Genomic DNA, 27587 nt, shown 5'->3' with positions numbered 1-27587 from the left:
ATTGTTGGGTTATTTATATACAATTGCTGTTGCAATTTAGCTCAACAATTCAAGCGGCAATATTCTTCGGCAGAAAATAAGACATTGTATTGAGTAAAAATTGATTAGGCTTTATGCTTCTGGAATAATGGTACAGGAACACTGTGAATGCCCACCGGACTTCACTAAAGAAGAATGAACATAACTATAGGGAAACAGTCGACCCACAATTATTTGGTAGTTTTTCACACTACACACGCTACATGATTTTTTTCTGATCTTACGTTTACTCTCGAACCGTTTTTACTACATTTTATAAAAAAAGTTCCTCCATTTTTTTATCATAACTAACTGCTTCAAGTTATATCGTACTGATAATTATTGAGTCACAAAACTTCTTATTATAATATAAATTCTTTTTTTTTTGCATGGAAGCATGGAGCATGGAATCATTCATTTTCAATTTTTAGCGGCTTTTCCATTGATGGCATTTTAAATAACAATAATTGTTATTATTGCTACTTCGAAAATCAACTTTCGCTACTTGAACACCGACCGGCTTATTTTACTATCAATGATAGTATTTGCTCCGGTCGAGAATGACTGCGTGACACACTCTCACCCATTGTGCCCGTCTTAAATTCCCACGATCCAGTAATTAGCTCTGAGACTCAGGCATGCCATCCTCACATTCGGCACGCAAGTGCGCATCACACACTGCAAATGAAGCGCACAATCCGTAAGTCATGTCCAGTTCGAACCACCGGAATGGAAAATACGGTCCTCGTAAAACGTGATCGCTTCCAGCTTTAGTATTACAACTTACCTAAAACGGATAGGATGCTCCCGTCTTTCAATCGAAAACTTGCGTTAATTTCCCTGTTCGGATTTACGCTGGCGAGTGCTACCTTGCCTCGTCGAACAACGCGATACCGTCCTCCGAGACCACGATTCGAAGTGTACCAACCGCAAGGGCTGATCGTCTGGATTCCTGCCGAGAGCGGTATTACTTCATTCACTTTCCATGGCAAAGCTAACCAGCGCTTCGTTGATGAACACGAGGTTGGCCATTGGGCCCAAACTATTTCCCGATCAAAGGATGGTCGCTTTCTATTCGTGGACCGAAAAGCTGAACTGAAAATCGGTGACGTCATCTACTTTAAAACGATCATCACGCACAATGGAGTTACGTATCGTGGGAACTTTGGAGTTCACGAGGTCAGTAAATACTCTGGCACAACACCGCGAGCGGATGGCGGAGGTGGGAGGAAAACTACTACGTTGCCTCCGTTCGTGTATAAGAACAACGAACGACGAACTAAAGGTGTAGATCCGGATACGTATGTGCCCATGGGACCCTTTGAATACGAGTCGAGAGAGTTTCATTCACCAACGTTGATACGAAGCCGCACAATTTCTACTCAAACAAGTGCCGAGGAACTCGGTTACAAAGAGTGTGATAGAGCACATACGCAGGTGAATGGGAGGAAAGTGTGCTCCGGAAAATTGATTTTTGAGGAAACTTTCGACAGCGGTACACTTAACGAGCGGAGGTGGCGAATCGAGAATCGATTTGCGTCAGATCCGGTTAGTAGTAATTCGATATCTCAATGTATATTGGTTTATGTAATTGCTATCGATCGAATATTTTTCAGGATAACGAGTTCGTCGTTTACGCGGATTTCGAAGAGAACATTCAAGTGCGCAATGGAAAGTTGCTCATCAAGCCGACACTGTTCGAGAGCAAATTCGGACCCGGTTCGACCAACACAAAGTTCATGTTTGCCTCCGAGTGTACTGGAATGCTCAACTCGCGAGATTGTATCCGGGATCGAAAGATAGATTTCGACATGATTCCACCTGTTCTGTCTGCGCAAATTTCCACCTTCAATTCGTTTAAATTTATGTATGGAAAAATTCTAATACGAGCGAAGTTACCCAAAGGAGATTGGATTTTTCCTCGTAAGTGTCTTTTATCGCTTGTAAAAATTAAGTGTGATGTGAAGAAATATTTTTCAGAGCTCTACCTTAAACCGCGCAATGAGTTCTATGGGCGCGATGAATATTCCTCTGGATTGATGCGTGTAGCTTTCGTTCCGGGTGGACCCCGGCTCCGGAATCAACTTTCTGGTGGAGTGCTTCTGAATAACGCTGAACCACTTCGATGCTCAAAAATGTGTACACTTACGCGTCCCCGCAATTGGAGTGATGAGTTTCATGAATTTGGCCTTACCTGGAGTCCAACCGGCATCTATATGGAAGTAAACAAAGAGGTGTACTGTCATATTGACCCAGAGGAAGGCTTTTACCAGGAAATGCGAGCCACGAAACCACAAACAGCAAATCTTTGGAAATTAAGCGGAAATCGTATGGCACCATTCGACAAGGAATTCTACATTAGTTTGGGGGTAGGAGTTGGAGGACATTACGATTTCCATCTACTCTCGGAGAAGCCGTGGAAAGATCTATCCGTTAAAGCAATGCATTCGTTTTGGAGTGCACGTGGCACTTGGTATCCTACCTGGAATTCGAACAGTACTCTACAAGTGGACTATATTAAAGTATACGCTATTTAAACGTTATAATAATCATCGCATCCGTTTCTGCGAAAAGGAGCATTTTGAGTAAACACATTCTCCCTAATTATATTTTTCTAGGTGGTAATTCAATACTTTCCAAAAATTACTCACATGATTAAATGCCAAAACCTGTACTCATCTCAGTCTGTAAAATGTATTATCTCTTATAAATACACTACATGCGAGCTTCATCTTCCGGTGGCACATCGTCCCGTCCCTCATCAACGCTTTCTTCATTCTCAGCCGGCCGCGATTCTTCCTTCTCGGGTTCACGCTCGAAAAGCACAACCAACTCAACGTGCGGCGAATGTGGAAACATATCCACAGGAATGGCTTTCTTCGCCACGAATGGCACACCCCGCATTGCCTTCGAGCAGGGTCGCATCAAATCCACCCAATTTTTGACGGCACTCCGCGGCGAGCAGGATACGTACACCAATCGATTCAGGCCGCGAGCATTCCGCAATTGCGTAATCGAGCGAATATCTGTCGGAAAAAATCATGTTAACACAATCGCTTTATTGTAACAATCCCAACAACTTACGAAGCCCTGCTCTGGGTGGATCTACGATCGCCACCAGATTTTCTCCACTTCGAATGTTTGCGTTTCGGATCAGCGACGTTATTAAATCGTCCGCATTTCCCGCGAAGAACTTACAATTTTCTATCTGATTCAATTCGGCATTGTGCTTTGCATCCTCTATGGCCTGGGGAATAATTTCCACTCCCAGCACCTGCTTGCAATGCTTTGCGAAGCAAAGACCAATCGTACCAGTTCCGCAGCAAATGTCCAACACTGATGTCTTCTCCGAGCTCTCAGCCAAATCAATAGCACACTGGTACAGTATTTCTGCCGCCTGAGTGTTGATTTGAAAGAACGCCAACGGACTGATACGAAATTTTAACCCATGAATTGTGTCCACTATATGGGTCTCTCCGTGAAGATGCTCAATCTGATTAACATTCTGACCTGGTTTATGTTTTTCGATCTTCTCAAAATAAATGGAACTGATGCCAACTTCTATCGCCTTGTCGGACGTGAAATGTTGAACAATCGCGGCTTGAATTTCTTTAAGTTCATCTTCGCTCAGTGACTGGGGATGCATTCCAACGACAACCATAACTTCTTCTGTCGCACTTGACGTACGAATTGTCAGCTGTCTAAAGTAACCTTGATAGGTTTCCGGACTATACACCTCATATTTCGACTCCCGAACAAACTCCTCGAACAATTTAACAGTAACTTTCATTTTGTCTGATATGTTCTTCAAATTCTCAGGAGACTCGACCTCAATGAAACCGTTCGAATAACTCCCTACGCGAAAGCCCACCTTGGTTTCGCCATGCTCATTTTTTCCAACAGAAAATTCACATTTATTTCGATAGCCATCGATTTGGGGTGAGCTTTTGATCGATTCCAATTTACACGGGAGACCATCGTTCAGTTTTCTCTGCGCTTCCACGTGACTCCTAATCGATGGACAGGTTTTCCAAATTTCATTTCCAAATATGGTCAACACATTTCGCATCTCGGAATATTTCTGACTCAGCTGATCCTCGTAGCTGAGGTGGGCCAGTGCGGTTACCGTTTCTTCAAGTGTCTTACGTTTCTTCACGCTAACAACTCCATCCACACCGGCTGCCTCGTTTCGACGCTTTACCAAAGGATCCGGTGCTGGCTTAGCTTCGAAGGCTTGAAGTGTTTTACCCTTCCAAACGTATCCGTTGAGTGTTTTAATCGCGGCTTGTCGTTCCGATTCGTCGCGAAAACATACGAACAGGAACGGACAGCCCGGGCGCATAATTTTTATTTTATTTGTTGATAGCTCCAGTTTGACATTGAGCAGTTTTTTTAATTCCTAAAATTGAAAAGTTGGTGATATTTGTTTCAAATATATCGTGAATAACTTACATGAATACCGTAGTGTTTTGGTAAGTTTCGGATTTCAATTTTGAACCGCTCAGACGTGAAACCGGTTGCGTCAAGGTAAGCGTACTCATCTTCTTTGGCGGCGGCTGGCTTTTCAGCGAAGACTTTTGGCTCAATTGTTACCTCTTCATTTTCCGGTTTCGTAGAATCATCTGCTTCCGGAAGATTCACTGATATAGTTTCCATTTTCGCCATGCTATTTCCGATGTTTTTTTGTTTTTATGCAAATAGGCTGCAGTCGATGAAGTGACAAACACATGCGGCACATGTGTGTAGTAAACAAACACGTCAATCGTATCGTCAGTGTTGCCATTATTTTATTACTTTCGTAGGAATTCCATGAGAAGCAGAAAATTAAAATATATTTGAGAAGATATCATACCTACCTAACCATACAGTCCCAAGCCGTGGTGTGGCTTTTGCTATATGTAAGATCCGTCTCCATTCCACTCGGTTCATGGCTGCAGGTCGCCAGCTCTGCAGTCTGCGTAGGGTCCGCAGGTCGGCTTCACCTTGCCCGATGTCAACCTCTCCGTCTCGTCCCTGACGGATTGCTTTCAAGAAAGTCTTCATCGGTCTGTCGTCCGACATCCTAAGGACATGCCCAGCCCACCGCAACCTACCAATTTCGACAGTGGGGAAGATAGATGGCTCTCCAAGTTCATTCGCCTTCTTCACGTTGTCGGCAGTTACCAGTGAGCCTAAGCACATGAGCTCGGTGACCACCTCGATTTCATCACCACCAACTTTAACTCGAGCTGGAAGGTTAGCACCTGGGAGGGAGAAACGGATACGAAGCTGTGTGAGTGTCAAAATGAACCAGAATGAGCTGTCATTGACTATCAATTTGAACCAAGGAAAAATAAGCATTTTTTTGCGAAGAGTATTGTTATAACTGAAAGGTATCGCGTTGCTCGAAAAAATATTCATCGCAAACAGTCTTTGTATTCATTGTAGTTTTACAAAAAAAATTGGTTTGTTTTTACGTAAAATAATAAATTTCATGAGCTTCAAGTAATAAATTGGTTACAATTTCAAACACACTTTATCACGGTCAAACTCGAAACTTTGAAAAAACTTTTATACAATAGCAAATTGAAAGAAACACAGACTCGAAAAATTAGTCGGTAATATTTACACATTCAGTATTCCTTCGTTTGAGTCATGCATGCGTTACAGCAAGAAGATAGTTACACTCTATCAGAAAACGACGCATGTGCGTGTTCTCTGTTTTGAGTGTAGTATTCGTTTCTCCCTCCCAGGTTAGCACTATCTTCTCGTGAACCCCTTCCTTTCACATTCTTCGTTTCGATGCATTGTTGACCAGTCCAATTCGTTTGGCTTCGCTCATTAAGGCCCAAGCACAGACTAACAGACATAACACTTCGAACAAATTTTCAATAAAATCATCGTTTGGATGATTCCAGTACTTTACGTTAGTAACACTAGCACCATCTGCTGTCGTGTTCGCGCTGCGTCATGTATTTCGACATCAGCGCCAGCGTTACTGCTTGTGTCAAACGGGGAACTACAAAATATGTATGAGATTGCATGACAGCGCCCCAGACGACGTTTTCGCGCTATGACTGTTATTCGATTGAAAAATTGAAATGAACGTTTTTTGTGGCGATGGAGCCAGGTTCCAGTGTTACGTCTGTTAGTCTGTGGCCCAAGCACAATGGATACGTTTGCGTTGCGTTGACTTTAATTTGACTGAAAATGTATGGGCTAACTGTCTAATTGCCGCAAACGCAGCCGCAACGTATCCATTGTGCTTGGACCTTTAGTCCGATGTACGTATCCGCTATCTTCGCAAGGGCCGAGCCACAATGTCGATATCGTCGGCGGAGCTGGACAGTTGAACCGACTTTTGGAATATCGTGCCACTCGTTTTAATCTCGTTTTTTAATGACAGCCTCCAGGGCAATATTGAATAGTTAGCACGAGAGACCATCATCTGCCCCATGAACTGTTTCGCAAATGGTAACAGTCGACGATAGAGTATTTGGGAGAGTGCCTCGTAAGCGGCGTGTAGCAGAATGATTGCCCGGTAATTGCAGCACTCCAGCTTCCCAAGAAACATTTTTCGGCTAAATAAGCGAGGGGCGAGACAGCTTTTATCTGAGTTATTCTTATGCTTGGGAGGCCGTCTCTAATTTACTCAATATTACTCCGAAATTTCCAGACGATTCCATCTTAGATTACCTTGAGAACAAGAAAAATATATGAGCGGTGAGACCGAGTAACATTCATATAAATATTCGCTGTGGGGAAAAGGTTTAAGGATGGATTTTCAGAGCCACGAGAGTTATTCAGATTTGCTCTTTATTTTTCACGTTTTCTCAGAAAAACTCAAATTTTCTCACTTTTATCCGAGTCGCTCTTTTACTTGGGAGTTACTCTAATTTACTCAATATTACTCCGAAATTCTCAGATGATTCACAACTTTGATTAACTTGAGAGCAAGAAATATATATGAGCAGTGGGACCGAGCAACATTTGTGTACTTAGAAAATCTATAACGAGCGTCTTAGCAGAGTGATTGAGAAATCAAAGAAATAGTTATCGGTTTCCGTTATACTCTACTAATTTTTTTTGGAAATAAATATTGAAATTCAGTCCGCAAATATATATTTCGACTGTGACGTACAGTCTTCCTCAGTGCTTATGTGGACACACACACATAAGCACTAAGGAAGACTGTACGTCACAGTCGAAATATATATTTGCGGACTGAATTCAATGTTTATTTCCAAAAAAAAATAGTAGAGTATAACGGAAACCGATAACTATTTCTTTGATTTATGTGTATATTTGCGGTGGGAAAAAAGTTTAGGGATGGATATTCAGAGACACAAGAGTTACTCAGATTTGCTCTTTATTTTTCAGGTTTTCTCAGAAAAACTCGGAAAACCTCAAATTTACTCACTGTCTTACCCCTCGTTAATAAGCGCTGTTTTAACTGGTTTAGCTTCGAAGGCTTGAAGTGTTTTACCTTTCCACACGTATCCGTTGAGTGTTTTAATCGCGGCTTGTCGTTCCGATTCCCCGCAAAAACATACGTACAGGAACGGACAGCCCGGGTGCATAATTTTTATTTTATTTGTTGATAGCTTCAGTTTGACATTGAGCAGTTTTTTTAATTCCTAAAATTGAAAATTTGGTGATATTTGTTTCAAATATATCGTGAATAACTTACATGAATATCGTAGTGTTTTGGTAAGTTTCGGATTCCAATTTTGAACCGCTCAGACGGGAAACCGGTTGCGTCAAGGTAAGCATACTCATCTTCTCTGGCGGCGGCTGGCTTTTCAGCGAAGACTTTTGGCTCAATTGTTACCTCTTCATTTTCCGGTTTCGTAGAATCATCTGCTTCCGGAAGATTCACTGATATAGTTTCCATTTTCGCCATACTATTTCCCATATTTTTTTTTGTTTTTATGCAAATAGGCTGCAGTCGATGAAGTGACAAACGCATGCGGCACATGTGTGTAGTAAACAAACGCGTCAATCGTATCGTCAGTGTTGCCATTATTTTATTACTTTCGTAGGAATTCCATGAGAAGCAGAAAATTAAAATATATTTGAGAAGATATCATACCTACCTAACCATACAGTCCCAAGCCGTGGTGTGGCCTTTGCTATATGTAAGATCCGTCTCCATTCCACTCGGTTCATGGCTGCAGGTCGCCAGCTCTGCAGTCTGCGTAGGGTCCGCAGGTCGGCTTCACCTTGCCCGATGTCAACCTCTCCGTCTCGTCCCTGACGGATTGCTTTCAAGAAAGTCTTCATCGGTCTGTCGTCCGACATCCTAAGGACATGCCCAGCCCACCGCAACCTACCAATTTCGACAGTGGGGAAGATAGATGGCTCTCCAAGTTCATTCGCCTTCTTCACGTTGTCGGCAGTTACCAGTGAGCCTAAGCACATGAGCTCGGTGACCACCTCGATTTCATCACCACCAACTTTAACTCGAGCTGGAAGGTTAGCACCTGGGAGGGAGAAACGGATACGAAGCTGTGTGAGTGTCAAAATGAACCAGAATGAGCTGTCATTGACTATCAATTTGAACCAAGGAAAAATAAGCATTTTTTTGCGAAGAGTATTGTTATAACTGAAAGGTATCGCGTTGCTCGAAAAAATATTCATCGCAAACAGTCTTTGTATTCATTGTAGTTTTACAAAAAAATTTGGTTTGTTTTTACGTAAAATATTAAATTTCATGAGCTTCAAGTAATAAATTGGTTACAATTTCAAACACACTTTATCACGGTCAAACTCGAAACTTTGAAAAAACTTTTATACAATAGCAAATTGAAAGAAACACAGACTCGAAAAATTAGTCGGTAATATTTACACATTCAGTATTCCTTCGTTTGAGTCATGCATGCGTTACAGCAAGAAGATAGTTACACTCTATCAGAAAACGACGCATGTTCTCTGTTTTGAGTGTAGTATTCGTTTCTCCCTCCCAGGTTAGCACTATCTTCTCGTGAACCCCTTCCTTCCACATTCTTCGTTTTGATGCATTGTTGACCAGTCCAATTCGTTTGGCTTCGCTCATTAAGGCCCAAGCACAATGGATACGTTTGCGTTGCGTTGACTTTAATTTGACTGAAAATGTATGGGCTAACTGTCTAATTGCCGCAAACGCAGCCGCAACGTATCCATTGTGTTTGGACCTTTAGTTCGATGTACGTATCCGCTATCTTCGCAAGGGCCGAGCCACAATGTCGATATCGTCGGCGGAGCTGGACAGTTGAACCGACTTTTGGAATATCGTGCCACTCGTTTTAATCTCGTTTTTTAATGACAGCCTCCAGGGCAATATTGAATAGTTAGCACGAGACACCATCATCTGCCCCATGAACTGTTTCGCAAATGGTAACAGTCGACGATAGAGTATTTGGGAGAGTGCCTCGTAGGCGGCGTGTAGCAGAATGATTGCCCGGTAATTGCAGCACTCCAGCTTCCCAAGAAACATTTTTTGGCTAAATAAGCGAGGGGCGAGACAGCTTTTATCTGAGTTATTCTTATGCTTGGGAGGCCGTCTCTAATTTACTCAATATTACTCCGAAATTTCCAGACGATTCCGTCTTAGATTACCTTGAGAACAAGAAAAATATATGAGCGGTGAGACCGAGTAACATTCATATAAATATTCGCTGTGGGGAAAAGGTTTAAGGATGGATTTTCAGAGCCACGAGAGTTATTCAGATTTGCTCTTTTTTTTTCACACCGAAATTCTCAGATGATTCACAACTTTGATTACCTTGAGAGCAAGAAATATATATGAACAGTGGGACCGAGCAACATTTGTGTACTTAGAAAATCTATAACGAGCGTCTTAGCAGAGTGATTGAGAAATCAAAGAAATAGTTATCGGTTTCCGTTATACTCTACTAATTTTTTTTTGGAAATAAATATTGAAATTCAGTCCGCAAATATATATTTCGACTGTGACGTACAGTCTTCCTCAGTGCTTATGTGGACACACACACATAAGCACTAAGGAAGACTGTACGTCACAGTCGAAATATATATTTGCGGACTGAATTTCAATATTTATTTCCAAAAAAAATTAGTAGAGTATAACGGAAACCGATAACTATTTCTTTGATTTATGTGTATATTTGCGGTGGGAAAAAAGTTTAGGGATGGATATTCAGAGACACAAGAGTTACTCAGATTTGCTCTTTATTTTTCAGGTTTTCTCAGAAACCTCGGAAAACCTCAAATTTACTCACTGTCTTACCCCTCGTAAATAAGCGCTTTTATAACTAATATTATTCGGCTGACGGCTGAACATAGGTCGAATAATGTATTTCAAAGTATTTAATCAGCTTTTAATCAGTCGGTTTTGGAGAACTAAATCAGCTACTTGTTACATTCGGCATCCTGAATAGCCGAACAAGGGCTCAATAAGAAATAACTCAGCCATTTGAACAACTTTTATACATTCTGATCGATTGTGTAGAAGCGATTATTCATTCTTTGTCCAGCTTTTTTTTTTCCTGTATGGGCTTCCTCACTGCGACCAGAATCGTAGATCTATTGTGAGATATGCCCGGGTGTCTGCTGTATCCCGCACCTCTGTTAATAGCAATACCTCTATTGAGAAGTGGCATGCTTTTTATTATTACTCATCAGTGCTTGTGTGTAATATGCTACTCTTCCTTACACGCTTACTGTTCCTCTTTGCCAAATATCACCAATTATAATTCCCTGGAGAAGTTTCGTCGTGCGTCCTTCTGGCCAGTTTTATTGATAAGAGGGACTTATTTTTTGTTAAGAGGAAGTCACGCAAAGGTATTTGTAGATTTCAGCGTAAAGGAAGGATAACTGGTGGGGAGCCTGAGAATAAACCCATGCTGAAGTCCTTTTCAACATCGGATGGCCTGATTCTACTAAGATTCGAACCCATGACCATCCGCTTGACAAAGCGGACTCTGTAACCTTGCGGCTACGCAGCTCCAGTTCTTTGTCCAGCTTGTAGAGAAACTCTTTTACAGCCAACAGTAGCTGGCTTACACGCTGCTTTATTTTAACTCTAATCTGATTATAATCTACTCAGTTTGGTATTCTTATGCAAAATGTCAAAAAGTGACAATTGAGTAACATTAACCCAAATTTTCATAATTACCATGTTTACTCAGTTTTGAGTTGTTATCCATGATGTTTACTCACCCCTGAGTATATGTATGTGTCAAAAGTTTTCAACAGCAATATTATCGGTTTCCGAAGAACAATTGGTGTCGCTTTTTATTCGTTGGCTAGCAGTAAGTATCTGATCTGTCATCAAATCAATAATTTCTTAATCAATTAATAATTTCAGCCCAACATCAGTATTGCAGAGGATTTGAAAACACCTAAAAGATCTCTTCAAAATGAACAACCGCATGTTGTATGTTCTACGATGCCGTTTAAAGCCGGACTTTTATTCGTGATAACAAACGGAAAAATTTGTATTGATGTACAGTGCTCAACAATCGATGCAATTTAAATCCTTCGCAGTATTAGGTGACGAATGATGACGGATTATCTGGCACAAAAAAGTAAGTCACAGTTCACGGGCAACTGTCAACCGGTTGGGTGCCGCATTCAATGAAGACACGGGAATGATTTAGTAAATTTTCTAATGTTCCGATGAAAAATAAATCTGTGTATTTGATTGTTCTGAATTTATTTTATTTATTGAGTCAGATTTACAAAAAACAGAAATCATTAAATTTCCGTATTTAGGCAAACTGGGTAACTTGTACTCATTTTCGTTAATTTCTGGTTTGCATGAACAGAGTAGATTCTACTCAGTTTTTGACGTATGACGCCCTTACTCAGAAGTAAGTAACCGTAAAAGTACCCTAATTAGGGTACCTCCACTTTTTTCAAAAGTGGGTGATATCTAACTCACTTTAGAGTAACAAAAAATGAGCGTGCATAGTTTAAATAAGCGCCTATATGACAACTCCATGACTAAAATTGTACATTAGGCTGTCCCAAAAAAAATCGATGTTGAAAAAGTCAAGGTGCTCAGCCCTATATTGAAAGATAATGTTATTTCAACTTTCTGAAAAAATGTTTTCAGGTTGCCCAAACGTGATTTATGAAAAATGACTTTTTTAAGCTACAAACTCACGCTTTTGCACTTTTTTCAAATCTGTTCAATTCCTAATTTTTTTTATATATTTTGCATGGTTTGGTTCAGCATCGCATTCAATTATTAGACTCACAGAGCGCATTGAACATCACAAAAAAATGAATTTTTCTCATAATTTTCAGATAAACCCTTCAAAACACATATAAATAAATTTTGATCAAGAACTGAAATTTTTACTGCCAAGCGGGATTCAAGACGAAAATTTGCATGAAGAAAGATCCTTGATATCTTATCGGGGGACTGAGATATTGGCGTTTTTACATGTGATGAAACACTATGCATTTTGTCAAAAATGCCACTAAAGCTTAATATCTCCATTGCACAGAGTTTTATTTTGCCGTTCGTGCGTATTATTTCCTAAATAGTGATTTAAATGTTGATTATAGCCATAAGGTTTGTTTGAAGATGTTTCAGTATTTTTAAAAATGCATCTTTTGATGTAGAAAGATGGGTGATCAATCCACTAATGAGTGAGATAAAAAAATTACTTCTCGATCAGAATAAGATAGATGCAAGGTGTCTTCGACAAAGTTATAGGTTATCTTAAAACTAGAAACTTTACCGAAGACATCATGTTTCTATTTCTTACATATTATGAGCAACATTGAGTTTTCTATTAGAAGGCACTAAAAATCACAATTTTCCTTCTAACTTTTTTCGCAGATTTTTTCGAATTTTCAAACCTTTTACTAAGTGATCAGCCATCCAAAAATGCATTTATTTTCTGAACATTGTTATTTGTTATCTCCCAAAATAAAACAGTTATTTAACATATTTGTTAAAATGCATAGTTTTCCATCACATAGAAAAATGCCAATATCTCAGGTCCCCGATAAGATATCAAGTATCTTTTCTCATATAAATTTTCATTAGCACTAAAAATCACAATTTTCCTTCTAACTTTTTTCGCAGATTTTTTCGAATTTTCAAACCTTCTACTAAGTGATCAGCCATCCAAAATGCATTTATTTTCTGAACATTGTTATTTATTATCTCCCAAAATAAAACAGTTATTTAACATATTTGTTAAAATGCATAGTTTTCCATCACATAGAAATATGCCAATATCTCAGGTCCCCGATAAGATATCAAGTATCTTTTCTCATATAAATTTTCATCGTAAATCCCGCTTTGCAATGAAAATATCAGTTCTTGATAATTTTTTTTATTTGTGTTTTGTAGGGTTTTATCTAAAAATTAGTAGAAACATTAATTGTTTGTGAGGATTAATGGGCTCTGTGAGTCAAATAAATTAATGCGATGCTGAACCAAACCATGGAAAATATTCAAAAACAACCCCACAAAAATGAAAAAATATATTGAAAAATTAAGAATCGAACAAAATTGAAAAAAAAAGTGCAAAAGAGTGGGTTTGTAGCTTAAAAAAGTCATTTTTTCATAAATCACGTTTGGGCAACCTGAAAACAATTTTTTATAAAGTTGTAATGTTCTACATAAATGCTATAAATAACATTATAATTCAATTTAGGGCTGAGCACCTTTTTTCAACATCGATTTTTTTTTGGGACACCCTATTGTACATTCTGTCTTTCTGAAAAAGTGCTTTTTAAGCTTTGTTACAGCTACGATAAATATAATTCAAAATATGTATTCGTCCTAATTAGCCATTTTCTTTTATTGTTTAGGCCAGCGGTTCTCACCCTGGGGTACGCGGACCCCTGGGGGTACTCGAAAGCCTTCAGGGGGTTCGCGAAAGAAAAATAAGTAATGGCGGACAAAGCAATTTTTCTCTAAAATACATCATTTGTTTTTCAATCTTGCTCTTAAAACATTACTGTAGCAATCAAACAAACCAACAATGCCTTGTCTGCCCAAAAAAAAATGTACGATGTATTTTGCGGTGAGAACAGTAAACGGACAATGTTTTGTATTGTAACCATAAAAAACATGGTATTTTTACTGCAAGCTTGCAAACGATTTTTGTCATAACCATGTTTTAACAATGTTTTTCGTTGTTGCATCTACCGCCGACAATATTGATTTGCCAACGTGATTTGCAATTCGGATGGATGGATTGCTTTTTGGAGGCTTTCAGCTGTCTATAGCTGGTTCTCCTCTGGTGTAAGTTTTCCGTTCATTCCGTTTTGTTTCCCTGCAATTCGTCGTTTTTATATTGATTTGATTTAAGGGTTTCGCATTTAATTAAGTTTTTGATAGATAATTAAATGTGGACCTAGAATTACATTTTTGTATATAATTTAAAAAAAAAATTACAGATTTCAAACTTTCTAAACATTATCTTAAATCCCAAACATTAAAAAATTAAAGTGGTACCATTCAATAAATATTCTTTAAGCTTCAGATTTACTTCACGCAAAATCCTCAGCCAAATGACAAAAACCTTAGCGGCCACCCTAACGTCGCTGTCAGTGTGGTTTTTTCACTGTTGTCAGATGTCACTCTCAGTACGATCCGTGCTGTCAAAACTTCGGCCAATCACGGTATCACACGAACGTAAACTTGCCACGTCTCGTTTACTCGTCGGCTTTCCCGTTCCGTGGCAGAAAGCAAATCGAGAAAAAACATCGTCTTCATCGCGCGCCGGACCGAGCATCGTTCAGTAATCGTCTGGTCGTGAATGTAAGTAGTTGTTTTAGTTTGCTGCGGTGGGTTGTTGCCTCTGGAGTGCCCATGGAGATATCATATTTTTCCAGTGCATTTTGCAGCTCTGCTGCATGTAATAATTTCCATGCTGCCGGAAAATGATTTCTTCTTTTACTTACTAGAACGGGTATAGCCTCGAGTGCAGTAAAATCCCGTTGCAGGTGTTATGTGAAAAGTGATAAAGATTGAATTTTTCCATCTGGTATACTCCAATTGCAGAGCAGCGAGCAGTAGGCTAAGGAATTAGAACACAATATGCGTGTGGCAACGTCGTTGGGTTTGGCTGTGCTGGTCGCCGGAATTGCTCTGGTGGCATCCGAGGTGGAAGTCAAAACCGAAGAGGAGGTGTTAGTACTTACGAAGGACAACTTCCAGTCTGTGATCGAAGAGAACGAGTATGTTTTAGTAGAATTCTGTGAGTATTATCGATTTACAATCATTCCCTTTGCCGGAACCAAAAAAAGTTATTCTCCATCTTGAAAATAACTGAACATGGAATTTACACGTTCTGCTTCGATGTGTTAGAAAAAAAAAACGTATGGAGAAATTGCTGTTCTGGTGAAGGGGAAATTATCTCAGTCATCGCTTTGTAACAAAAATCGCCTACACATTCTCTTATAATTAACTTAACAAACTTTCCGGTTGATCAGCAGTAAGTATACTTGCCGCTGACTTGAGTGGAGTCAAGCCTGTATACGTGGAATTTTCTTGTTTCCATTTCAATACACGTCGATGACGGCCGGGCGCTGCCGCGATTCGATGGTGAGCCTAACATACAATACAATCAAGATGCGGCGTTCAAGTTCATAGGCAATCAAAAATGCACGACCGGCATCGAATTAGTGCACCTTTGATAACGATCCCGATTCACCGTTGCTGGTTGCGGAGTGTGATCTTGGGAGGGTGTGTTAATCATTAAGTTTGAAACGTTGAAATTGCTATTTTTCCCTGCCCTAGCAACTCTATTCTACTTAGGCGGGCGGTAGTGAGTATTGGTGAAATCATGCCGTTTGATCCACAGTCTAACCCACCGTGATTCTGTGGTTGTGCGTGCTTTGAAACCAACCCAACCACTGTCGTCTGCCTGTGTGGTTAATGTGTCCAGTGGTACACGACGTCCGGAAAAAAGAGAATGTCGTCACCGTTTTTATTTCGCGATGACGAAGATTTACCTAGATGCCCGGTTGTGATAAGTTGAATGAAAGCAAGTACCGACTTTCAAGTTTCTTCAAAGATCCGGTTATCTGTTTATATTCACAAGAATATAAAATAAAATCAAATTTAAACATTTTTATACAAAAATTATTATTCCCTTTTTTAAAGGATATTGACAGTTTTCACTGTTTATCACGTTATTCAACTGTCAACATCTTTTTCAGTTTTTCTACACACATACTTAACTTGTGATGAGTTTCCCGAACATTATTCAACAGAAAGAAAGACTGGTCTTCTCTCAATCTGTGAAAATTTTGTTGACCTTTCACCAAAAATAAAAACATTTACATTAATTTATCAGCTATATCCAATTCCACGAGGTACAGTTTATGAGTTACCGGTGTTGTTGGAAAGATTTGTTACAATTTGAAATTCCATTTTATACATAACATTTCACTTTGTTTCAAAGTCGCTGATTTTGCTTTATATGATGCTGGTTTTAAGGCTTGTTTTTACAACCGGTTCCGCTAGAGAATATTGATACACTTTCTGTTGCTTTACTTGGCAACATTTGGGGTTTTTTCAACGGAAAAGGGTGTGCATTTATATGTAATTACAGGGGTGTTACAGTCGGCGCGGATTTCGCGTTTTTCGTGGATTTTGCATTTTTTGCGGATTTGGCGCGTTTTTACTACTCCATGGCGCGGATTTTGCGGAAAGCCTTGCAACCTTGCTTTCAATTACCTAAAAATCAGGATATCGACTGATGGACTGGCAGCACCCTTTCAGAGTTCTATGAAATATGGTGGGTGTGTAGTAGGGTGCCAATCACTTGTATGAGAAAAAAGTAATCAAAAAATTCAGGCAAAAAACCCTATACAAAATGTTATCCTGCCCGAAAAACACCCTGTGCGAAATTTCAGGTCAGTTGGATTCAAAATGGAGTGGCGCAAACGAAGTTAGACCTTGAGAAATCCGAAAAATCATAAAAATCATGATTATTTTCAGATACTACCAGATCTCGACGTTTCATGCATTTATAAGCTATCTGACACCAACAATTTTTCGAAAACCGAAATTTCATGCAGCCAACCCCTCTTGGGTTCCGATTTTTCACTAGGTGTTTTTGATACTATTTTTTTTAAATTATCTAGACTTACATTCAAAGAGAACTGATGTTTTTTTTTGTAAATCGATATATCTGAATAATGACAAGAGAAAAAAGTCGTCAAAGAATAACTTTGAGAAAGTTGTCTGAATTTCCATTTTAAAATATTGAGAAAAATAAATAATTGAGATACTACCAAAACAAAATTTTATCGTAACCGTTATGTGCTCGACAATAAAACACCCTTACGTGCCCCCAAAATGGTCCTTCCCGAAAAGATTTTACTGGGGCTTCACTAATAACATAACTCTTTGGATGTTATGTGGTGGTCCTGAATAAAATACTCATATTGGGTGGTATTTGGCCATTTTTGGCTGATTTTCATGAACCGGAAGTTGCCACCTTGGATTTCAAAATGACGTCTAGGGTCGATTTCAGGTCATCCTGATTTCGGAAATACCCATAACCGTATATATTACTTGTTAACAAGTTCTGAAATCACATGCGTCTCATCGTCGTCAGTAATGACAAGAATTAGAGAAAAGTTGTCAAGGGCTGGCGTATAGAAAACCGTCTGAAATTCATTGATTATTCATTGAAACTCTTCTGAACATTTCAACATGGTCACTAGACTGGGACACGGTTATATGGGAAAAAAGAGATGGTGTTTTTTTTTCGCTCCGATGAAACGCCCGATTTGCGCCCGGTTTTTAAAGCTTCCATACGATTTTATATGGGAAAACCAATTTTTTTAAACTTTTTCTATAGAGATGTCTAGTTGGCTCTTAAAAATATATCAATACATGATATTTATAGGAAATTTTCCTGGGAAAAACTCTTCTTTAGACCGCTAGGCGCTACCTTGCTTGTGAAAAAAAGATATTCACCCCAGGCTGTTTGAATATCTGACGAAGGGCTCACCATTGAATTTTACTAGCAATACTGCTGCAGCATGCTGCTGTTCCAAATTCAACCATGTGATGAGAAATGATATGCTTAAATTTATCTTGGAGGCTTCCCCGAAGATACTATGAGCAAAAATCACACTTTGAAAATTAATTCCACGCGAAATTATTTCTCATACTTAAGTAAGTTTGGAATAGCAGCATGCTTTAGCAGTGTTGCTTGAAAATTTCAATGGTGAGCCGTCCGTCAGACATTCAATCAGTTTGGGGTGAATAGCTGTTTCTACAAGGATCGTAGCGCCCTACGGTCTTCAGAGAGGTTTTCCCAGAGAAATTTCCTACTAATATCATGTATTGATATTTTTTTAAGAGCCAACTGGACATCTCGAGAGAATAAGTATTGAAAAAAGTGGATTTTCCCATATAAAATCGTATGGAAACTTTAAAAATCGGGCGTTTCATCGATCGATCTGAAAAGTTACACAGCTGTTATGGGACCCATAAAGTACACAAAAAAGTGCATGAGAGCTAACATTTATTTTTTGTCCCACCCTAATGGTCACTCTTAAGAAAAAAAGTTTTTCTAACAAATACTTCTCTATTTGAAAATCTCAAATTTGTTTAAAATGCAAATATCCAATATTGTTGATGTTTTATTTTTTCTCAATTTCAAACTGTTTGTTTAGGTACAAAAGTAAACAAAGCTACCAACGCAAAGCAAAGCAAAGCCTTGGTGCTACAATCCGATTCTGAACTTGACCTTCTGTTTATTGTACACAGACTTCGCAGTCGACTGTTAAGTGTACAGGACAATTGCGGGGCTAGCGTTACGATCCTACTGATACTAACAGTCTTTACCGTGCCGAGACTCGAGCCTACGACAACTGGCTTGTTAGGCCAGCATAGTACCTTGAGACGCCTACTAAGCAGTTGCATCGAATCGTCGTTTGAAGCTTCCGTGGTTTATAATGCGGATTTCCAGGAAAAGTCGCGTTTTACACCGATTGTTTCAAATAATATTCTTTTCAAATTGCTTATTCAGAGTGTCGGTTGAATTTATTTTACGGATTTTAGAGAGTTTCTCAAACATTTAATTGGTCCGAAGATCGAAACTTTTCAAAAAAAAAAAAAAATGTTTCGAGATGACAGATCTCAACGTTTTATGAATTTCCAACACATTTACCATTAAAAAAAAATTTCAACAGTTCCATGTGAATTTTTTCATTGGGCACTTTGAGGCTTTCCTTCTCGATCGATGTTTGCTTGAGAACAAATTTTGCATGAGAAGACAAAACTTCTAAGCTATAATTTAAAACGATCGATGTTTAATTTTTTTCCATACATTCCATTGGCATTCAAGAGCAGGTTGACAGAGAGTAAAAGCAGAAGGAAGATTGTCAACGATTTTTAGATAAAAATGGCGCAAATTGTGCAGGTTTCCATGAAGGTACTCGCTAAAGTCGATAAACAGTTGAAGGAAGAAAAATTTCTCATAGTTTTAATAACACTATTCTCGCAAGGATATATATATATATATATATATATATATATATATATATATATATATATATATATATATATATATATATATATATATATATATATATATATATATATATATATATATATATATATATATATATATATATATATATATATATATATATATATATATATATATATATATATATATATATATATATCATGGGCGCAAAGGAAAATTTCTAGGGGGGGCTAGTTTTCATGTATGTCACTTAAAAAAGAGAAAAAAGAGTTTGAATATGCTTATTTAATAACGCTTAAAATAGTATCGTAAAAGCAGAAAAAAATCACTTCGGGTTAGAATCTCCGAAGATGTACTGAATATCTTGAACACATCGTCAACGCCATGCTCTTTCAGCAACAATGATTCGATATTGAGGAGAGATAGATTTGGTAAACGGCTGGGCAGTGCTTTTTAACAGTTCACCCGTACTAGTTTGAAGAAAATAGACCCCAGTGTGGTTCAAGGCATATTGCCCTATTCCTACCTCCACGTGGTACCAACTGGGATACGAGCAACCAAGGAAAAACCGGTAAACCGGTGGGGTAGTTGTTCTCCTAGAGAGCAGCTTGTCTGCGCGTCTACCCCACAGGCTAGGGGCGGTTCAAACAGCGATTGATCCGGACCGGATGGTTGAACTATGAAATGCGGTGTCTCGCCAGCTACATCCATGGCGGCAGCTCCGTCGCGAGACTAGGTATCGCAGCCCTAGTGAGGCAGCATACAAAAATAAACATACTACGGAGAATCAACAATTCAAAACGAACCGAAACAATCGGCAATGACCCAGCCGACGAAATAAGGACGACAATTAGAAGCTCAGTACATGTAACAGTAGATCGCTTAACGACCCGGATGTCGACCGAATTCTGCTGGATCAGCTAGAACCCCGCCACTTCGACATCGTCGCGCTCCAGGAGCTTTGCCTGAAAGGAGAGAAGGTACGGTGGATTTGACGCCGCAAGGCACAGTACCACCAAAGCGGCAGGCAATCAGCGACAGGTTGTGTTTGTTGAGAATTGAGAGCCGGTTCCACAACTACACTATTCCCGATGTGCACTGCCCTCACGAAGGAAGACCTGATGCAGGGAAAGAAGCGTTCTACGCACAGCTGGAAAAACTCTACGATAGCTGCTTGCGTAGAGATATCAAGATCGTCGTTGGGGACATGAACGGAAGGATAGCCTTATATAAGCCGGTTATTGGCCCGCACAGCCAAAGTCACTTCTTTCCTCGACCAACGTACAGCAAAACAAATTGACCACGTTCTCAACGACGGCCCGTTCTTCTCAGACATTACAAACGTACGCACCAATCACGGTGATGATCGGACATGACCACTTCGATACAAAAAACTACAAAACCCTGATAACCGGTAGTCCTCTATGGAAGTCCTTTTGATATTTTCGAACAGAAGGTGCCTATCGGCGAACAGAAGGTGACTATCTACGGAGGAGCACAAGCGGACGATGGATAATGGCTACAGCGCATGAACCATGAGTTACAATCGCTGCTTGGAGAGAACCCCATTGCACACCTGGCGAAAGACAATAGGTTGCGGTGGGCCGGTCACATCTTGAGAATGCCGGACGACAACCATGTGAAATCACTTCTTTTCAGCAACCCTACCGGCACAAGAAATTAAGGGGCGCAGCGTGCATGATGGCTCGACCAGATCGAAAGAGATTTGCGAGTGATGAGACGTCTGGGGAACTGGTGAAACACAGCCCAAAACCGAGTAAACTGGCGACTTCTTGATACAGCACGAGTTACTACAGCTCTCGTCTGACTGGTAAAGTGAGTAACAGAGCAAGGGTTGAGAATCGATCCTGGGTGCAGAACTAGTTCTTAGCCAATGAATGACGACATCTCAATTTGTGTTGATTTTGATGCTCTGATAAGTAGTATGGAATGTATATATATTGAATACAATCATTCTCTGGGAAATTCTAGGGGGGGCTAAACACGTTCTAGGGGGGCCCCCCTAGCCCCCCCGTAGTTGCGCCCATGATATATATATATATATATATATATATATATATATATATATATATATATATATATATATATATATATATATATATATATATATATATATATATATATATATATATATATATATATATATATATATATAAACATGTCAAATTGATGTTTTTCACATATTTTATTAATATAAAGCACCGAGAAAATTTAAAACCTATCATCAGGAAAACCGGGAAAAAAGCGGGAAATCGAAAATTGATTTTGAGTGGTCACCCTGCATTAAAAAACTTTTACTTGAGTCTATTCCATGTTTCTACAGAGGATGTTGTTCAGACTTTCCGAAAACATTTTTAATGGCATTCAACTTATGTTTGAATGTTTGACCTGAATTCGAGTTGAGGGATTTTTCTACTTTTTCGATTGTTTCTATTTTTTCGAGTTTGGTGCTATACGTGAGTGACATATACTTAATCGTATTAATAACCTTTTTTTTAGCTAAAACCTATCTCGTCCTTCTGAATTATTTTCAACAAGATTTTTAGCACATTTTAGTAAAACTTCCTATGATTTGCAACTCACGAAGATTATTAATTACTTGTTGAATGTTACGACATTATACGGGATTGAACGGTTATCCATCACTTTCCAAATCTCGTCATTCAATTCTCACTTTTTATGTCTAACTTATGTCTCACAGGAATTTTACTCGTCATAATCATACTCTTTTCAACGAAAGAAAATCGCGAGAGAAAAAATCAGTGCTACGGGCATTTTTCATTTGTATATAAGAATTTCCAAACAACATTTTTGGTCAGTATCATTCCTAAACATGGCCGCAGTAAGTCAACTGTCCTGCGTTTGAAGCTAAATACAAACAAGTTATACATTAATTTTATCATGTTGAATCATAAGTTTTTATTAGTTTATTCTCCGGCGCGGATTTAGTTTTCACGGCGCGGATCCAAAAACCCGTGGCGCGGATTTTGCGGATTCAAAATTAAGGTTTCTGTAACAGCCCTGTAATTATTCGTTATCAGCTACCTAAACCTGATTCAGCAAAAACCAGCTGACAATTTCCTAACATAAATCAATGATTCGGCATTTCGAATGATAAGTTATATATGCATTTTTCAACTTTTTATAAAATAAAATCAATACTATTTTTCTCTCGTCTCTTACGTTCGCAAAGGTTCAGTCACTTAACTGGTATATTCATTTTACAGTTATTTACTTTCTAGAACAAGGTCGAAAGCACACCGATTGTGCACTACACCCTAATTTTGTAATTTAAAAAGCTGCCAAAACAGACTACATGATAGCTAAACTGTGATAATTATGCTTATCTAATCGGTAAACCATAAAACTAAGCAAACGAAATTGAAGTGATCTTGAGATGAGATTATTTCGTGTCCAAACGTTGGCAGGTTTCCTGAATAACAATGCTGATGTTGGCATAAAATTTAATTTACAAACCGAAAACGTTTTAATAAAATGATACTCGCCCTAAAGAAAAATCTGTTAGCAAGATTGTGTCTTTTCGTCATGATCTGCAAATAAATCAACTATGATCAAAGTTGCAATAAAATCCCCCCTCACACCCCTGGCAAAGTTGTCCCGAAGTTATGTCAATCTATTTTCATCAGGCTTACGTGGTCTAATTGCCACAACGTTGCAATATTCCACCCATATTCTGTACACATTTGCACCTGCTTATCGCAGTGGTATTTTTTTACCATGTGAGGTATGTTATCAATAGAAATAAGCTTATCAAAAGTACCCAGTCATGTACTTCGTATCATGATTTTGAAATTACATCAACTTAAGTAACACACCAATTTCTCAGAATTAAAAAAAAACTTGTTTTCCGTCTAGCGAAAACATGAACTGTTACTGTCATCTTCATCCCCCCTCAGTATACTATCTTTATTATGCGTCAGTCAAGCGGTCAATCAGTGATTGGCTGGCCTGCAATGGCACTGACGGGAAAGCGGATATAATTCGATTTCATGTCGAAATTGCGGCCGGCGCTTTTTACCTGCTCATCAATCGCCACGATATTGTTGATTCCGTTGTCGGCACACTATCTTCTTGCTGACAGCAGCACGTGGCGCAGTCGATGTGTGCTCACCGGAGCCAGAAAATATGATTTACATTTTCGGTCACTCACCCCTTCCAGCGTGGTGGAAGCTTGCCGATGCACTTGATGTCAAGCAGCGTACTACTTTATCTTGCACAGAATAATTGCAGCACAAGCAGAGCCAATTGACGGGCGATTTGGGTTGGAATGAGTCACAGAAACCACCAAGATGCAAAAATACAGTTAGTTTTTCTCTTTCGCGTTTCCTCTCACGACACAACAACATTAGCAGAAGGGAAGGAAAAACATGTTTCATGGTAAAGGTGAATGGGTCTCGCTACGCTTACGAACATACAGACAATTCAATGAAAACAGTTAACTAATACGGTTTAAGTTTAAACCCACTTGGTGAATTCGATTCATTCAGAACTCGCTGATGTTTTGATTTATGTGAGCGAGATAAAAATGGAAACATGAAACAATGGGGGAATGATGTAACTTGATTGAATCTTAAATAGGACAAGTAAGTTTGTTGCTTAGTGTAAAGATCTTGCGAGGGAGGAGATGTAGCAATATGCTGTACTGAGTAGATGTGAGAGTGTTAAGCACAGACTGCGCTTTGACGTGGTGCTATCGGACTGGAACACGATCTATCTCCAGCTCCACAGATGTGATAGTGAATTCAATTCATTTTCTTTGTTAGAAGTACGCAAAAAAATCAGAACTTTTCATTTTCTTATGCACAAGGATTAGCATACCTGCGGTCCCTGCATGTTTCTGCTGTCCAAACAAATCTCACATGCTCATGTCGGCCGTCATGTCATAACATATCATGCCAGAAAGTTTCGCTCGCGACGTGGAGTCATTTTACCGGGAAACTGCTGGTGGGAATATAAGCTCCCGCCAAGACGTACGGCACCGGGCGTAATTCAATACTTTGCATATACGTAATTCGAGATGAAACGTTTTCGTGCATTTCGCTTCAACACCCTTCTTTCGCTGCAATCTTTCTTTCCCAAGCCGCTTCGGTACGAGCAGCAGAAGGTACGAAGCTGCATCGATGATAATGATAATCATCAGGACGACGCAAACACTCCAACAATAAACTATAATAAATTCCAGGAACGAAAATAGACTCCATGTTGCGTTTGCTTTTCATTAGATATTCACAACCAAATGACCGTATTTGCAGCTAAGAATAGTATTTTAATATTGTTCGTTTCTTTTTGAATAGATGCTCCTTGGTGTGGACACTGTAAGGCTCTCGCTCCCGAGTATGCAAAGGCTGCCAAAGCTCTGGCAGAGAAGGAGTCCAAAATTAAACTAGCCAAGGTGGATGCCACTGAGGAGCAGGAGTTGGCCGAAAAGCACGGAGTTCGGGGTTACCCAACACTGAAATTCTTCCGCAGTGGAACACCCATCGAGTACAATGGAGGACGCGAAAAGGACACGATCATCTCCTGGTTGGAGAAGAAAACTGGTCCAGCTGCTAAGGAGCTGGAAACTGTGGCGGATGCTGAAGCATTCCTGAAAGAGTTCAACGTTGCCGTGGTTGGTTTCTTCAAGGATCGTGAATCTGCTGCAGCTAAGACATTCCTGGCCACTGCCAATGCTGTCGATGACTATCCCTTCGCCATCACCTCCAGCGATGACGTGTACAGCAAATACGAAGCCAAATGCGGCTCGATTGTGCTGTTCAAACATTTCGATGATGGCAAAGCTGTCTTCGAGGGTGACCTGAGCGAGGATGCCCTGAAGAAATTCATCACCGCGCAAGCACTTCCACTGATTGTCGACTTCAGTCACGAAACCGCCCAAAAGATCTTCGGTGGTGAAATCAAGAATCATCTTTTGTTCTTCGTCTCGAAGGAAGCTGGTCATTTGGAGAAGTACATCAACGATGGAGCGAAGGAAGTTGCCAAAAAATACCGAGAAAAAATTCTGTTCGTCACCATCGATGCCGACCAGGAAGACCACCAGCGTATTCTGGAGTTCTTCGGAATGAAGAAGGATGAGGTACCGTCGATGCGTATTATTCACTTGGAGCAAGATATGGCCAAATACAAACCGGAAACCAACGACCTATCCGCCGAAAAGGTGGAGGAATTCGTACAAAACTTCTTCGACGGCAAGGTGAAGCAGCACCTGCTGACACAAGATTTGCCGGAAGATTGGGACAAGAATCCAGTGAAGGTGCTGGTTTCGACCAAGTTCGACGAGGTTGCCCTAGATCCCTCAAAGGATGTACTGGTTGAGTTCTACGCTCCGTGGTGCGGACACTGCAAACAGCTGGCACCCATCTATGACAAACTTGGTGAAAAATACGCTGACTCTGAAACGATTGTGATCGCGAAAATGGACGCCACTGCTAACGAATTGGAACACACCAAGATCAACTCATTCCCGACCATCTATTTGTACCGAAAGGGAGACAACAAGAAGGTCGAATTCAAGGGAGACCGTACTCTGGAAGGACTCTCCGATTTCCTGGACGGCAAGGATTCTGGGGTACGTTGAAACTTTATGTTTTTAAAAGGTTACTTTTCTAATAAACTCTATTATTTCAGGAAAATGAGGTGAACGAGGAAGCTGAAGAAGAGGAGAAACCTTCGAAGGATGAGCTGTAAAGTGTGGGGTAGAAAGTATACTTAGATTGACAACTGTGAGTAGCATTCAGAACACCGATTAAAAAAAAACATCTTCAAGTTATTTGGACACCACAACCATTTATTCTGCAGAACACAAACAAACGAATCAAGAGCAAAATTCACTCATTAACAATTCAACGAGATCCCCGGAATCCGCTAACAAATGAGCTGTAATATAGTCACCATTTTTTCTATCAAAGTCCTTTTTTTCCTGTTCCTTTGCCAGCAAATACGTAGAGACGAAAAAATGTAAAAGTGCAAATTTGCAAGAGACTGTTTTTAGTAATTCGTGCTGTCAGGGGAAAACAAAACAAAAAGAATTCCACATGAGAGAACAAGAAACTATCTAGGCGAATGTTCTTCTTTTTTTTTTCCATCAACATCAAACGACTAAGAAGAACATAGGAAAGTTCTAAAATGATGAGGTTAGGCTAAACAGAGATGCATTTTTAAATGTTATATTAACATTAAAGAATAAAAAACAAGTAAAAATCAGAAACGCGCTGTTCGTTTTGTTCTAAGGCTTCCAAAGGGTGCGATCGTTTATTGATTGATCATCGATTTCGACAATTGCAGTTGCCCATTCATTGCGTAGCAACAGTTTCAGCACAAAAGTAGAACCGTTTTATTAGTTTTCCAGTTTCCCTGTCCTTAGGTGCATTTTTTCACGCCAGAGAGCGTTTGGATTTGAAAGAAGTGGACTAATAAAATGTTAAAGAATGTAAGTTCAGAAATATTTTCTTTTGATTGAAGAATTTCCTTTCGGTTAAGATGTTTGATTTCGGCCTTTTTCCATTAAACGCGACCATTTAGTTGACACTTGCTAATGAAAGGAAAAAAAAACTTAAAATTAACCTGGATTTGGATATTATAAATATTACGAACAGTTTAGGCCTCCGGGTAATCGAAAGGCTTGCAAAGTCTGGTACAGAAACTGACAAAACGGAAGCAAAATCGAATTGGGTGGCTACATAATTTAGATGAAGTATTTACCGTAATAGGCACGGTGAAAAATATTCCCATTTGATTTGCACGCGTCTTTTTTCACCGTGAGATTTTTTCACTTCGTTCTCACCGTGAGGGCCGTGAGGTGACATCCGTAATAAGCCCATCAAGCATCGAAATTAAGTGGAAGGTAGGGGACTATTAGATCCCGGAACAAAAATCGAACAGGGTTTATCGATATCAAAAATCTGCAAAGTGGAATAAAAGCCACAAATGGAAAAATTCGAATTTTCAAAGAAACAAGACTCAGAAATAACTATTGCGCCACCGTTCAAAACATTACCGTATGTTTGCATCAGCACAGCAAACACGAGGTAGTGTTTTCACTGGTGACGCATTAACTTGTTTTCGAGTCTTGTGCCTTTTAAAATTCGAAGTCGGCCACGTGTT

At 39.5% G+C, this 27587-nt stretch overlaps 3 protein-coding genes across 5 annotated transcripts; 2 read left to right on the top strand and 1 right to left on the bottom strand.

Moving 5' to 3' along the window:
- The first annotated feature begins 421 nt into the window (after positions 1 to 421).
- On the top strand, positions 422 to 2734 carry LOC129723028 (beta-1,3-glucan-binding protein 2-like). The gene is made up of 3 exons (XM_055676965.1): positions 422 to 1566; positions 1635 to 1941; positions 1999 to 2734. Exons 1-3 carry the CDS (start codon positions 820 to 822, stop codon positions 2553 to 2555), a joined length of 1611 nt encoding a protein of 536 aa, XP_055532940.1. The 5' UTR covers positions 422 to 819; the 3' UTR covers positions 2556 to 2734.
- LOC129723027 (tRNA (uracil-5-)-methyltransferase homolog A) lies at positions 1448 to 7996 on the bottom strand. Of its 3 annotated transcripts, XM_055676963.1 has the most exons (6): positions 7688 to 7996; positions 7484 to 7634; positions 4875 to 5261; positions 4471 to 4720; positions 3103 to 4417; positions 1448 to 3044 (listed from the first exon to the last, which is right to left on the bottom strand). In XM_055676963.1, exons 4-6 carry the CDS (start codon positions 4681 to 4683, stop codon positions 2734 to 2736), a joined length of 1839 nt encoding a protein of 612 aa, XP_055532938.1. In that variant the 5' UTR covers positions 4684 to 4720; positions 4875 to 5261; positions 7484 to 7634; positions 7688 to 7996; the 3' UTR covers positions 1448 to 2733. The 3 variants fall into 3 exon arrangements, 2 of the variants coding, with proteins under 2 accessions (XP_055532938.1, XP_055532939.1); XR_008727699.1 differs by lacking the exons at positions 4875 to 5261; positions 7484 to 7634; positions 7688 to 7996 and having other exon boundaries at positions 1449 to 2500; positions 2670 to 3044; positions 4471 to 4785; XM_055676964.1 differs by lacking the exons at positions 4875 to 5261; positions 7484 to 7634; positions 7688 to 7996 and having other exon boundaries at positions 4471 to 4804.
- Positions 7997 to 14605: 6609 nt separating this feature from the next.
- Positions 14606 to 26917, top strand: LOC129723029 (protein disulfide-isomerase). Its single transcript, XM_055676966.1, has 4 exons — positions 14606 to 14746; positions 14990 to 15185; positions 24779 to 26052; positions 26112 to 26917. The coding sequence occupies exons 2-4, from the start codon at positions 15026 to 15028 to the stop codon at positions 26169 to 26171; spliced, it is 1494 nt and encodes a 497-aa protein (XP_055532941.1). The 5' UTR covers positions 14606 to 14746; positions 14990 to 15025; the 3' UTR covers positions 26172 to 26917.
- Positions 26918 to 27587: the final 670 nt, after the last annotated feature.

This window comes from Wyeomyia smithii, chromosome 2, assembly GCF_029784165.1.
Source record: "Wyeomyia smithii strain HCP4-BCI-WySm-NY-G18 chromosome 2, ASM2978416v1, whole genome shotgun sequence".
In the NCBI taxonomy this organism is placed as follows: domain Eukaryota; kingdom Metazoa; phylum Arthropoda; class Insecta; order Diptera; family Culicidae; genus Wyeomyia; species Wyeomyia smithii.
Note: the sequence above shows the minus strand (reverse complement) of the source record. Positions and strands in the feature narration are given on the sequence as shown.

What these genes read in the sequence shown, in the direction of transcription:
- LOC129723029 (XM_055676966.1), top strand. Translation starts at nt 15,026, where the DNA reads ATGCGTGTGGCAACGTCGTTGGGTTTGGCTGTGCTGGTCGCCGGAATT. An exon ending in GTATGTTTTAGTAGAATTCT is followed by an intron (nt 15,186 to 24,778) that starts GTGAGTATTATC and finishes CTTTTTGAATAG; the next exon opens with ATGCTCCTTGGTGTGGACAC. An exon ending in TGGACGGCAAGGATTCTGGG is followed by an intron (nt 26,053 to 26,111) that starts GTACGTTGAAAC and finishes CTATTATTTCAG; the next exon opens with GAAAATGAGGTGAACGAGGA.
- LOC129723028 (XM_055676965.1), top strand. Translation starts at nt 820, where the DNA reads ATGCTCCCGTCTTTCAATCGAAAACTTGCGTTAATTTCCCTGTTCGGA. An exon ending in ATCGATTTGCGTCAGATCCG is followed by an intron (nt 1,567 to 1,634) that starts GTTAGTAGTAAT and finishes AATATTTTTCAG; the next exon opens with GATAACGAGTTCGTCGTTTA. An exon ending in AGGAGATTGGATTTTTCCTC is followed by an intron (nt 1,942 to 1,998) that starts GTAAGTGTCTTT and finishes AATATTTTTCAG; the next exon opens with AGCTCTACCTTAAACCGCGC.
- LOC129723027 (XM_055676963.1), bottom strand. Translation starts at nt 4,683, where the DNA reads ATGGCGAAAATGGAAACTATATCAGTGAATCTTCCGGAAGCAGATGAT. An exon ending in CAAAACACTACGGTATTCAT is followed by an intron (nt 4,418 to 4,470) that starts GTAAGTTATTCA and finishes TTTCAATTTTAG; the next exon opens with GAATTAAAAAAACTGCTCAA. An exon ending in TCCACCCAGAGCAGGGCTTC is followed by an intron (nt 3,045 to 3,102) that starts GTAAGTTGTTGG and finishes TTTTTCCGACAG; the next exon opens with ATATTCGCTCGATTACGCAA.